At 33.3% G+C, this 14,974-nt stretch overlaps 1 protein-coding gene across 1 annotated transcript; it reads right to left on the bottom strand.

Annotated features, from left to right (window-relative positions):
* Window positions 1-1,231: 1,231 nt before the first annotated feature.
* On the bottom strand, window positions 1,232-13,820 carry ostm1 (osteoclastogenesis associated transmembrane protein 1). Its single transcript, XM_056445343.1, has 6 exons — window positions 13,388-13,820; window positions 10,338-10,449; window positions 10,036-10,130; window positions 9,840-9,950; window positions 7,060-7,225; window positions 1,232-4,905 (listed from the first exon to the last, which is right to left on the bottom strand). Exons 1-6 carry the CDS (start codon window positions 13,751-13,753, stop codon window positions 4,850-4,852), a joined length of 906 nt encoding a protein of 301 aa, XP_056301318.1. The 5' UTR covers window positions 13,754-13,820; the 3' UTR covers window positions 1,232-4,849.
* Between the last annotated feature and the right edge of the window lie 1,154 nt (window positions 13,821-14,974).

Here is a 14,974-nt window from a genome sequence, read left to right as displayed (position 1 = left end):
CTATCTATCTATCTATCTATCTATCTATCTATCTATCTATCTATCTATCTATCTATCTATCTATCTATCTATCTATCCATCCATCCATCTATCTATCCATCCATTTATCCATCCATCTATCTATCTATCCATCCATCCATATATCTATCCATACTGTATATCCATCCATCCATCCATCCATCCATCCATTATCCAGTGATCTATCTATTTATCCATCCATCCATCCATCCATACTGTACATCTATCCATCTATCTATCTATCTATCTATCTATCTATCTATCTATCTATCTATCTATCTATCTATCTATCTATCTATCTATCTATCTATCTATCTATCTATCTATCTATCTATCTATCTATCTATCTATCTATCTATCTATCCATCCATCCATCTATCTATCCATCCATTTATCCATCCATCCATCTATCTATCTATCTATCTATCCATCCATATATCTATCCATACTGTATATCCATCCATCCATCCATCCATCCATCATCCAGTGATCTATCTATTCATCCATCTATCCATACTGTACATCTCTCTCTCTCTCTCTCTCTCTCTCTCTCTCTCTCTCTCTCTCTCTCTCTCTCTCTCTCTCTCTCTCTCTCTCTATCTATCTATCTATCTATCTATCTATCTATCCATTTATTCATTTATCTATCTATTCATCCATCCATCCATCTATATATCCATCCATTTATACATCCATCTATCTATATATCCATCCATCCATCCATATATCTATCCATACTGTATATCTATCTATCCATCCATCCATCCATCCATCCTTAAACACTGGGCTTTAACTACTAACGTTACTTGCACTGCACAATAAAACAAATAAAAAAAATAGAAAAGGAAAAGAATCTTTTTAAATCTAATTTGCACTCATTTTAATGAATAAATAGTAATAAAGACACCTTATGCTGTACATATCACTGACGATGTCAGATTTTTTCTCAAACAATTAACGAGGAAATACAAATGGAAACCGGACCTAGGATCAAAATACAAAGTTGTATAATAAATAAATACAAATGTATAATAATATAATTAAAAATAAATACCAAAATATTTTTTCTCTCAAAAATAAAGCTCTTTGGGGTATTATGGTACTTGGAAACAAGCCAGATGAATGAGTATAATAACATAGTAAAAACTCTGCTGACATTTTACATGCAGCATATTGTTTATATATACAGAAAATAAATACATTAAATCAAAACTTTTGGAATGAGTTTTTATTATTCAGAATAAAATTACAGCCTTATAAAAGGTTCAGACACAATCAAGCATTGTGTTAGTACGCAAGTTCTTCTCAAGAGCACATACAAAGCAATCATCAACACAGAAAAACTATTTTGAATTTCCAATGGCAGATCAAAAATCCAAATGGCAACTTTGAAAGAAAGAGTTCAAATTTCATCAGCTACACTGATTTCTAAGCCCCTGTTGAGTTCAGAGATATTTCATAATGGGCTCATTGCTTAAGGTCCAAAGTCACTGCTCTGATTCTTACCAGGGCAAAACGTGATGAGGGATAATCTTAATCTTATACCCTCTCTAAGGTTCTTGTCAGGTAAAGCAAGGCCTGGGTCATTCATCTCAAAAGGTATTTCAGCTTTTGCGTCAATTCGTCAGACACGTGGCCATAAAATTCGCCTGGTTGCTACATTTGGCAGTCAGGTCAGGAGTAATGACTTTCAGCAATGCTTAACGGATAATAGCATTGCAGGGATAAAAGCTGTCATTCTTGTTAGACATTGCACTCATGAGCTGGGTATGAAAAGGCTATTTTTCCTCATATCTTTCTGTACGATCATATGATTGGACAAATCAAACAAAATGCGCTTACCGGGCAGTGTGATAGGCAATGGCTCGGCTCCATAAGACCAAAAAGCCAATGCAGCTTAAACGGATGTGTTGGTACGATTATTCGGCCAAGTAACTTTATCCTACATTTAGATTAGCTGCTAATGACTGGGGAAACGGGCACTTTGCAATCCAAGGAAAGTCCATGTAACCCTGAAAACAACAAACCTGTCAATCGTAACAAGGAAGGCTTTAGGAGTTAAGCACTATTAACATATTTTAATAGAGGTATGAGGAAACCAGTGGATTGGAAACTGTTTCACAAGGATTTTTTTTGTGCAACAAACTAAAGCGATCCTATGAATAAATAACACTCAAGTCTCAGCAATGGAGAAAATTCCTGTAAATAAGAATATAAGAGTAAATAAAAAGATTCTTCTGATTCATCATTATCAGTTTTCAAACACTTTACAGACTCCAGTGTTCATCAAACATCTGAATTAACCACAAATTAGAGAAGACTGTTAAAACGCCACTGTAAATCTAACAGGCACATAAATCTAGAAACCTTTATGAAGTCTCTTCCGTCCTTTACTTTTCTCTTCAACTCACTGCTTACACCTTTAACCCTGAATAAAGTTTTTGTCACAAGAACTTGTTTCTCTAATGCACATGGAGTGCTTCCAGAAGTGGTACCTGTGCCATGTAATGCTTGTGTGTTTGTGCGCGCACACACATTCATTATTACCTATGAAATGGAGAGTATAAAATGTAACATGCTTTCTTAGTGCAGTAAAAATGCAGCATAACCAGTCTCACGCAAAAGACAGTTCTCCTTCACTGCAAAAATGTTTTTCTTAGAGTTTTTGTCTTGTTTCTAGTGCAAATATTTGAAAATGGTAAAATGAAGCAGCATTTTTTAGACAAGTAAAAAATATATATTTGATTCCAGAAGTAAAAAATGGGTTTCTCTATAATTTGCCTGTGGGGCAAGTAAAATAATCTTATTTCAAACCAAAAACAAGATTATTTTACTTTCCTAACTGGTAGAATATTTAGCTTGTTTTAAGAAAAAAAATGTAATCGTGACATATTATTTTTAAAAACAAACAATATTTTTCACTTGTCTAGAAAATGCTTCTTGAATCAAGATTTGTTTATTTTTTTTATATTTGGACAAGAAAAGAGACAAAATCTAAGTAAGAAAAGCATTTTTGCAGTTTCCATACCTTAAATACAATAATATATATTCAACATCCTTTATAACTATTGAAATGAACATAAATCATCTCTGAAAAACAACAAAACAATAATACTTTATAACAACTACACACTATAAATAATTTATTAAGCAATAGGTAATAGTGAATTCATTATCTATTAAGCATTAACTCTACATTAATAAATGTTAGGAAGAAGTTTATAACTGCAGATACAAATGCTCTATTCTTGATTTATAAGCACATGTATAATGTGCTTAATGATTGTGTTTTCTTACTTTCTTAATGATTCATTTTTCACTACTAAATTAGGTATTACAAACCAGTTATTTAAGAGTAGTTGCTGGTTTTTAAGATCATTCAGAATGAGTTAGTAAATGATTTATAATCTATTCAAATTAACATTTATAATTCTTATTATTCAGGCATAAACTAATAGTTACTCTGTATGTTACTAAATGCTTCATTAACTCAACTTCATCCAGTTTTGTGACCTAAAGTGAAGACTATTTATGCTTTATAAATCCCTTATAAATGGCTATTAAAGGCTCAGTTCTGGTCTAAACAGGGAAAAAAGAAAATAAATGACTTCATTCATTTCTGTTCATTTGAAAATACACAAATGAAACTGTATCAAATGAAAATTAAATATTTGCAATCTTAACTAAAATAAAATTACTGTACAGTTTAAACTTTGCTATAATAACATTGAAATGCTGTCTCATAATACATTGTTAAAGTATTATATTGTTGTTGTTTTATCTGATTTAATGTTATATTTTGACACTCCTGTTATTCAGCAATGCTTAATTTTTACAGTAATTTTATTTTTTAGAAAAGATTGCAAAGATTGTTGTTCATTGAGCCTTTAATTGTCATTTATTAGGGATTTATAAATCATAAATATTGCTCACGTTAGGTCACAAAACTGGATGAAGTTGAGTTAATAAAGCATTTAGTAACATACAAATGAACTATTAATATATTCCTGAATAATAAGATATATAAACGTTAATTTGAATTATTTATAAATCATTTACTAACTCTGAATAATCTTAAAAACCCCGAACTACTCTTAAATACAAATGATTTGTAAATAATGCAATACTTAATTTAGTCATGAAAAACCAATCAGTCACAAATTATAAAAAGTACAATCATTGAGCACATTATAAATGTGCTTTAAGTCAAGAACAAAGTATTTGTATCTGCAGTTATAAATTGCTTATTAATTTAGATTTAATGCTTAAATAATGGATCCACTTTATGCTTATGCTTAATAAATGATTCATAGTGTGTAGTTATTATAAAGTATTACAAAAAATTGCCACAAAGCAAAAAAACAAACCAAACAAAAAATAATTGGCAAATTTAGTTCACACGAAAATGAAAATGTCCTCATCATTTACTCACACCCAAGTGGTTCTAAACTAAATGAATTTCTTTCTTAAGTTGAACACAAAGGAAGATATATCGAAAAAAGTTGACATAAAAACAAAACATACTATGGAAGTCAAAAGCTCTTCTTTCCAAAAACATTCTTCATTATATCGTCCTTTGAGTTTAACAGAAGAATGAAACTCAAACAGGTTTGTAATAAGAATTTTCATTTTAGAGTGAACCATCACTTTAAATCAACTGTGCAAATCACAAATAGTGCAAGACCAAACGACACCAAATGACAGAATGTGATCATGAACTATTTGATCCAGGATGTGTTTGAGGTCCAGCAGAAGACATAAACCTCCTCCATCCATGCTGTTAGTGCCTGTGGGTTTAGCAGGAGAGGTGAAGCTCTTTTCCCCTCTCCGCTCAGCTGAATTTGTCTTGGATATTCATTAGGCTGCTGCTGGACTTGGCTCTTTTGGCTGTGGATCAGGATGTGGGAATAGATTAAACCAGACTGACAGAAGATGTGCCAGAATATTCAATGCATACTTTAACCTTGAAGTCAGAGATTGTATTGTAAACGGTCTGAAAGCACTTCCGTGAAGTTGGCACCCCATACAAATAAATAATCCCCAAAACAATGCCATTCGATTTTGCTGATTTGTGCCGCACAAGTGAACGTTTGTGCTGCTTTGGGTTCTGAAATATTAAGCATTATTTTTTTGACCGTGTGTGGTCACTTTCCACCCATGTTGCTCGAATCACTCACAATCAGCACAGTTCGTTTGTGCTCGATTTGTGCTGGTTTGAGTCATTGTCTTTAATTCAATATGCAATATTTTAATATTAGAAGCAGCACTAACAAAACTTTCAGGTACAATCCAGCACAAATAAAACACACAAGTGAGACTATTTTGGTAAATATGGAGCAACTAGGGCCGAGAGACCTCTGAATGACCTAATATTATTTTATTAGGCCTAATAATAATAAAGCAGCACAAACATTTTTTGCATCAATGAGCACAAATGGCGCACAAACTGAAATAATATATTCGTGCACAAATATAAATATCTGATATTCATTTCAACGACACAAATGAATGATGGCACTTTCTGTGCGAGAACTGGGGTGAAGTGACATCATGGCTCCTGAAATATTTTGGTTATATCTAAACAAGGAAAACAGATAAAGTTTTTATTTTAAAGGCACAAACCAGCACAAATCCGACACAAGCGAATGACACCAGTTTTGTGCGATTTAGAGGAAATAATGTGGTGGAGAGTGATGTTGCGGCTCCTGAAATATTTTGATTAGGCAATATCTAAACAATGAAAATAGATACAGCTTTATTTTAATGGCACAAACCAGCACAGATCGAGCACAAACGAATGACACCATTTTGTGCGATTAAGAGGAAATGGGGTGGAGAGTGACATCACGGCTCAATATTTTGGTTATTTCTAAAGGAGGAAAACAGATACTGTGTTTGTTTTAATGAATTGTGCTGAATTGGAGTGATTTGAGCAACATGAGGTGTAAAAAAAATGCTCAATATCTCAGACCCCAAACCAGCACAAACGTTGTTTTTTGCGGCACAAATCAGCACAAACAAATGGCATAGTTTTGGGAATTATTTATTTTCATAGGGTGCCAACTTCACTAAGGTTCTGAAAGCAGCTAAAAATAGTAGTGTTGTTGATCTAAGAACACTCAATTAAAGGTCCCGTGAAATGCTTTGAAATTTAAAAAATTCAAAGTTTCAACTGAAACACGAAGACAGGGCAGGACATAAGAGTAGCTCCTCCCCTTTTTGAAAAACAGCCAATAGTGTTTTGTTTTTATATACATTTCTGCCAATGAGAGTGGTTGAGCTCAAGTGCATCAAATCAAAAGCTCATGAGAAGCATCTTGAAGGGGGCGGGACATGTCAGATACTAGAAAGCATTTGATTGGTCAGAGGATTTGATAAGAAACTGAAGTATGAGGCGAACTATTATATTTGATGAAAAAAGTATGGCTGCATCCGAAATCACATACTTCCATATACTATATAATATGCTAAAATCAGTATGCAAGCCAAGTAGTAGTATGTCCAAATTCATAGTATTCGAAAAAATTCGAAATTCGAAAATTGTGTTAGAAGTAACCGGATGACTTACTACTTCTGGCGAGATTCTTAAGTCCGCATCCGATGCACGCTACGCCATCACATATTGCCACGGAAAAAAATTCATGAATGGGAGTGAAGCGACGCAACTGCTCATGTGATCATGACAAAATAGCAGATGTACTACATCCGAGTTCCATTCATACTGCTCACATACATACTGTATAGAACATATTATTCTAACGGTCGAGTAGTACATTTAAATTCAAATACAGTAACTACTGAGGACGCAGCCCTGGTTTATATGTTCTAAATGTGAAATTTGTTTTGGAGCACACTAAATTATAGATATCCTAAAGACTAACATGCTGAGCTTTGTTTTGATTTCACAGGGACTTTAAGCACTGTTTGACCACAAAAGCTAAAGCAGTAAGGGTCATGCATGCACAATTAACATTAACCTCTGCCCTTGTCCTTGAGCAAAGTTTAGTAAAGACAATTTGCACAGACTGGCAGGTTACTCACGGTGTATGAGCTTGCGTTTCTTTTGTTCTGAGTGCAGGAAGCTGCTTAAGTAGAAGATGATGGGCAGGAAGAGCATGAAGCTGGACACTGCGATGACAGGCACCGTCTCCTCACGAGGGAACGAGCAACCGTAGTTTTTACTCCACAACTTCCGCGTTATGTTCATCTGAAAAGCAAGGTAATTAATTGCAGATTTCTGATGGTGTTATGTTTATCTACTGATGGAAATCTTATATTAATTCACTCATCGTCAGACCATTAATATCTGAGGTGACTTTCTGTCTTTAATATGACATTAAAGAAGATTTGTCAACAGAGGCTCATTGGAAATAAGTGCTTCAGCCTACATTTTTGAGAAATCACAATAATATACTTCAACATACGTTTGAACAAAGACGACAGATTACACAAGACATGTCACTCGTATAGTTTAAAATAGGAAAAATTGTAACGGTCAATATGGCAACTGAAGCCCCGCCTTCTAGTACAGGAGCCAATCATCACTATAGACTGACAATACTCCAGGGAAGGGGCCTGAGCCAGACGTGAGTTTCTGCAGATTTTGTGCGATTCGAACATTTAGAAATAAAACTTAAGAGATAATTGCCATTTCATTTTATTGGTGATTTCTAATGTAAATTTAATTGTAAGCTTATTTGGAGAATTTGATGTTTCCACATTCAAACAGAATGTCTGGCCATACTTCCTGAGAGGCGTTTCAAAGATGGCCGGACATAGAAGTGAAATTATAAAGAAACTTAATGGTTTAACTAAATTTCTAAGGTAAAATGAACACTACGGGGCAGTATGAGACCAACAACCTTTGTTCCTTCTCACATTAAAGATTTTACAGGTACATATTTTCATTTGTATAAAGGATTAACATGCAGTTCTTTGGACAACACCAAATACGTACCACAAATCACCTTAACGGCGTCTATGATTTGTAAAAGAATACATTAGACTTATCTATCTATCTCCATGTGGACAACTTTTCTATTGTGATCAGTTTGCTAGGTAGCTCACTTTTGGTTTGTGCTTGTGAGGCAGAGTGATCAGGTTCGAGTCCAGTAAAATCAAGGTAAACTCTTATGTTTGCTTTTGAATACACATTTGCTTTGGTTTAGGCAAGAATTTAGGTCAGCAGTTCACTAGGTGATTTGTATGACTTCTCATAGACATGTAGAAGAAGAATATGTATCAGAAATGTACAAATGAAATGTAGCTGGAGCAATGCATTTCATGTTTTGCAAAGATGTAGGCTGAAGCATGTATATGTAAATAGTAAGGGCTGAGATTTGTATGTGAAATTTCAGTCCTTGTTGATTGATAAAATGCTAGTGAACAGCTATTGGCACTTTTAAAGTCAAATAAAACTATAAAGACTAACAAGTTAAATACAATTGTCTCCTACAAAGACACTTAACATTATCCAAAATTAATATCTTTACAACATTTTTTTTCACAGCAATTGGTCTGGAGTACATTCAAAATACCCTAATGTGTCGCCAAGAACCATAGGTTTTAATTTTGTATTGCCCACATTTGTTTTGTATTATTTTGACTCTCAAAGTGACTCTCAAAGTAAACTTTAAAGAATCACCAATCAAAAGGGGAATAGATTTTGTTTTTTGAGGCATCAATTTGTTTAATAAAGCTGTACAAGCTTTTCCAAACAAACTCATACAGAATCCGTGACTCATTGCTAGGAGACGTGAGAAATGAAAACAACGTGGATTACACTACAAGGTAACTACTACGTGTAACTACAAGTAACTGTGACTACTGTGACTATTGTAAAATAGTTCAAAAACAAAATGTTTGACATCCTCTTACTAGATAGAGCCTTCCATTTTAATATGCCTACTTCCATACTATATAGCAAGTAAACTATGCAAAATGAGCAGTATGCCTGAAATCACAGCTTTCATAATCATTAAAAGAAAAGAAAAAAAAAGTAAAAAGGACCAAGATGCCCAACAATTTCTAACAAGATTCTGAAGTGTGCAACTGATGGCACTTGACAGTCATGAGGACATAAACAGGATTTGTAAATAAGTGACATGATACAACTAACCCTGTAGATCACATGACAGTGAAAACTATTAAATTGAATTCATACTACACAGAACAAATTTTTTACATACCAAATGTAGTACCTACTAAAGACCATTTCAGTGTGGGCATGTCATTTTCCCATGAACACTTCCAGCTTATTATCAAACTATTTCATAGTTTCATCAAGTTATCAACTGTAACAAGAGGCAATTAAATCATAACTTAATGTTAAAACAGCTGTCATAGCATTATTCATCAATATGTGGCTCTTTGTGGATTCCTCAAAAGCTATAGGAATTAAAAATGTAATACAGGAAATATGTTGGGACCACAGTGTTTGTTTACATCACTCAAAATGGTCTACACCTACGCGTTTGTTTTCCTGAAATATCTATCAAAATATGTTAATAAATATATTAAAATTATTTAATAAAATTTATAAGAATAACATAATAATAATAAAACATGCTTTGAACTTTTGTCAATTAATGTTGACTAGTCCAGACCTCAGGAATCTGTGAAATACAGCAGTTTGGTGCTTACTTTGGTTACTTCTTTGTAGTGTAATGCATTCAAACCTTTATTTTCTACATATACAAGCGCTATAGAGTATGTTATTTTACATTTCTCCCAGATTTCCCATCATAAAACTTAATTTGATAAAAAGTCAGTACTGAGTTTGAGTCATGTAACAGGGTCTATATATACTAGTGCATACTTACAGCGTCTTCTATATCAATGCAGAGGGTTTGGTTTTTCTCCATTTTACCATAGAGCTCATTCAACCTTTTGTATCGGGCTTTGCAGTCCTTGCACAGTTCAGAGTGGTTGTTCTGTTTAGAAAACAGGATATTTTCAAACTTCAGTCATTTATTTCAACTGAGACTCTGTCTACATATGCGAGCTGTTTGATTTTACCAGATGTTGCTCAAAACAGCTGAGTGACTGATTCAAAGTAGCCATGAAGTACCGAGTGTCATTGGTGAGAGCCTCTTCATGTTCAGTCAGACATTCTAATCAACAAAATAAACCAAACTCAAAATCCTCACAATATCCACTACATTACGTTGAATAAAAACAAGGTATTAAGTTACTTGAAAACTGACATCATTTTATCTACTGCAAGTATATCATCTGTTTAGAAGTGAAAGGGACAGAAACATAAATAGGGGAAGGATCAAGCCTAATGCCAGTTTTATTATTACAACATTATTACTTACGATCACATTCTGCTGATGTCCAGATGTCTTCTAAATTGCTGTAGAGGGTATAGAGCAGCATCAACCTATCAGAACGCGTCAGGCTGTCATGGCAACTGACATTTCCAGGGCCCTTTTATGAGGACAAACACACAAGATATGAAGTATTTTGGATTAACTTCTACAACAGAAGTCCATATGTGATTTTTATTAACTTACATATGTTTTACTATACCATTGTAGGTGATAACATAGATCAAAGATGTACAACCAATCTTGTTTGAATCCACTAAAACGTACAATAGCGACTTTATATACACTACTGGTCAAAAGTTTGGGATCAGTATGATTTTTTAAATGTTTTAAAATAAGCTTCTGCTTACCAAGGCTGAATTTATTTCATCAAAAATACAGTACAAACTGTGAAATGTTATTGCACTATAAAAAAAATACTGTTCAAAAATAGTTTATAAGTTAATTTAATAATTTAATCCAGGGATTTTAAAGTTGAATTTTCAGCTTAATTACTCCAGTCTTCAGAGTCAACATGATCCTTCAGAAATCCTTCTTATATTAATTATTATTACTATTATTATTATTATTATTATTATTATTATTATTATTATTATTATTACTACTATTATTATTATTATTATTATTATTATTATTATTATTATTATTATTATTAATGGTAATAGTAATAAAAACAATAACTACTGGAGTAATATTAATTAAATTAATTTGAAACTGCATACAGTAAGAAAGCAGTTATTTTAAATATTAATAAATATTTAACAATGTAACTTTTCTTACATTTAACAAATGCCGCCTTGATGAACAGAATAATTTTCTTAAAAATAGGAAAAATAACTGACCCTAAACTGTTGACCGGTAGTGTGTAGAGTTGAAGTCAGAATTATTAAGCCCCCTAAATTATTAGTCCCTCTGTTTATTTTTTTCCCAAATTTCTGTTTAACGAAGAGAAGACTTTTTCAACACATTTCTAAACATAAAAGTTTTAATAACTCATTTCTAATAACTGATTTGTTTTATCTTTGTCATGATGACAGTAAATAATATTTTACTAGATATTTAAGACACTTCTATACAGTTTTAAGTGACATTTAAATGCTTAACTAGGTTAATTAAGTTAACTAGGCAGGTTAGTTTAATTAGGCAAGTTATTGTATAATGATGGTTTGTTCTGTAGACTATCGAAAAAATAGCTTAAAGGGGCTAATAATTTTGACCTCAAAATTGTTTTTAAAAAATTTAAAACTGCTTTTATTCTAGCCAAAATAAAACAAATAGGACTTTCTCCAGAAGAAAAAAATATTATCAGACACACTGTGAAATTTTCTTGCTTTGTTAAACATCATTTGGGAAATATTTAAAAAAGAAAAAAAAAAACAAAGGGGGTTTAATAATTCTGATTTCAACTGTATAGCCAAAATATGTATATATTTTGCAAAGTCAAAATATATTTAAAACAAAGTTCCATCACTAAGCTTAACACACTTAACTGTGCTTAGTAAAATATATAAAAGAACGATCATACTTAACTTTTGATTATATTTCAAATTATTGAACAGTTCTTGTCAACAAATGTGTAAAAGCAATGGTTAGAAGTTTTAAAATGACTTTTAATGAGTATTTTGTGGTGACATTGTGACCATATACTTGAATATAGTCTTTAACATATCATCAAGGGTTACATAGTGGCTCAGTAGTTAGCACTCTCGCCTCACAGCAAGAAGGTCGCTGGTTCAAGTTTCGGCTGGGTCAGTTGGCATTCCTATGTGGAGTTTGCATGTTCTACCAGTGTTCGCGTGGGTTTCCTCTGGGTGCTCCAGTTTCCCCCACAGTCCAAAGACATGCAGTATAGGTGAATTGGGTAGGCTAAATTGTCCGTAGCGTATGTGTGTAAATGAGCGCGTATGGATGTTTCCCAGTGATGGGTTGCAGCTGGAAGGGCATCCTCTGTGTAAAACATATGTTGGATAAGTTGGCGGTTCATTCCACTGTGGTGACCCCAGATTAACAAAGAGACTAAGCTGAAAAGAAAATGAATAAATTTATTTAATATATACTTAATATGGGGCGACACTGAGGCGACAGTGCTTAACCACTGAGCCACAGAGCAAGAAGGTCACTGGTTCAAGTACCGGCTGGGTCAATTGGCATTTCTGTGTGGAGTTTGCATGTTCTCCTGTGTTCACGTGGGTTTCCTCCAGGTGCTCCGGTTTCCCATACAGTCCAAAGACATGCGCTACAGGTGAATTAAATAAACTAAACTTGCCGTAGTGTATGTGCATGCATGTGAGAGTGTATTGGTGTTTCCCAGTACTGGGTTGCAGATGGAAGGGCATCCGCTGCGTAAAACATATGCTGGATAAGTTGGCGGTTCATTCCGCTGTGGTGACCCCTGATGAATAAGTCTAAGGAAAATGAATGAATGAAATACAGGGTGGGCCATTTATATGGATACACCTTAATAAACTTATTGGGAATTCACAAGAAAAAAAAGTTCATGGTTTTAACGCATCTTTATTCTTTCATGTGTTATTTACAACCCTCCTCACATGTACTAATGTGCCACAAACAGGACTTTAATATCACCAACCATTCCCATTTTATTAAGCTGTATTCATATAAGTGGCCCACCCTATATACTTAATATATGATGAAATGGTTGTTGTTCAGAACTTGACATAACTTATACTGATATACTGAATGACGTTTGAGTGAGTTTATTCTATAAATCATGGTAAAAACATGACAGTCATGATAGTGTATTATATTTATGTAAAAATGACATAAACCCCATAAAGCCCTGTTTTAAATTTGCCACTTCAACTTGAAATAGACTTTTAGGCTCACTAAATAGTTCCAGAGTTGGTGTGAGTCAGGCTTTGTTGAGACACTGAACACACACTCACACACACCATCACGAGACATGAGAACATGTGACCAGCGGTAGGGAAATTCTGTGAAACAGTCTTAAAAATAAGACATATTTGCTGTTATAACGTTAGATGTCGAGTAAATGAATGTTTGAAATGAGCACTTACTTGTCCTGATGATATATTTCCATATATCTCCTTCAGACCTTTGAAGCCAGTGTAACAGTTCTGACAGACTTTGACAGGTCGTGCATAAAACACCAGACAGTTGGCGAAAGTCACGTAGCGCTGGCCGTAAATGCGAAGCAGTTCAACACAATACTCGTTTACTTCCAAGTCCTCTGGAAAAGACGAAAGACTGAGAGAGTAGAAAAACTCCAAATTATTCGTCATTGATACAGGAATGACTGCTGCTGGTAGCTTTACTGCACCATCGCCACTCATGTCCGCTGGAGAAACCAAGCAGTTCATTAATGTAATAGTCCATGCTACAAACGAACACGACACCGCAATAGTACATTTAGATAACTCCATCTCTATTTTACACTGAATACAGTCCGCTGCAAAACTCCAGAGATTCCTGTTTTCTTTCTATCCTGTGTCAGTCACATGACTCCTGTTCTAGTCTCGCGATGAACGGGATTTCAGATGACCGGTGCACCTGCCTTGAAACGTCCAAAGCTAAAAGAAGTGTAAAGGAGACCAGTTAAGGCAGCTTTCAGTTATTTGTGTCTGTAAAATTTACAGTTCAATTGAAAAAAATATATATATTTGATTGTATTTTGATAGACTTTTTACACCAAATCTTTAAACGTGTTGCAGCAAAAAAGCTGATTTAGTCAATGCTGTTTCTGATTATGTAGCTTATGTACTCTAAAACGTGTGAGGTGACCCTTCGTTTATTTTGTTAATTATACACTTTAATTTTTATTAGTTTTGTTTTTAATACAACTCTTCTAACGTTGTTTACTGTTAGGAAAATATAGTTCAAACCTTTGTGTTTTGATAGAAGTTTCTCCTGCTAACCGGGCTGCATTTTAAATGCCTAATAAAAAGCCATAGGCCAATATTGTTAAATATTATTTTAAATAGATTTTATGTAAATTTATTCTAATGAATTTAATCTAATGAATTTGTTCAATTTTTGTTCTGCAAATATAATAATTTAATATTTGTTATTATTAATATTGAAAATAGTTGAGGTATGTTCAAACCATGATTTGTCATATATTAATAAATAAATCAATTCTAACGTTTTTTTTAAATCCTATTCATTAATGACAAATTATTCAGATATGAGATTAATTACATTTATATAAAGTATTTTCCTTCAATTAATAGTTGTTATTATTTCATGTTATAGCCTATTGATCAAAAATCCTAAAAAGAAAATGCATCACTGTTTCCACAAAACATGAAACTGACACAAAGAACTGAAGTTTTCAACATTAATAATGATTTGAATCATAATGACCGAGAACAATATTGATCATAAAAGAGCTAATCAAAACATATAGGACATTGAAGCTCAGTATAAGAGTATCATATTTCAAATATTAGTTGGGAGCAGATGAGTCTTCTATAAGAATAATAAAAATATATATATTTATAGGCTAATTTTTAACAGAATTTTTACTGTACTTGAGGGTGTTGCTGCTACAGGTTATCATTATTACATTTTGTTACTTGGGAAATACGGTTCAGTTCATAAACCCTTATGCTGCATAATGATAATTTTCTCAGTTAGTCACATAG

Source organism: Danio aesculapii, chromosome 20, assembly GCF_903798145.1.
Source record: "Danio aesculapii chromosome 20, fDanAes4.1, whole genome shotgun sequence".
Classification (NCBI taxonomy): Eukaryota; Metazoa; Chordata; class Actinopteri; order Cypriniformes; family Danionidae; genus Danio; species Danio aesculapii.
This window is presented reverse-complemented; position numbering and strand designations above follow the sequence as displayed.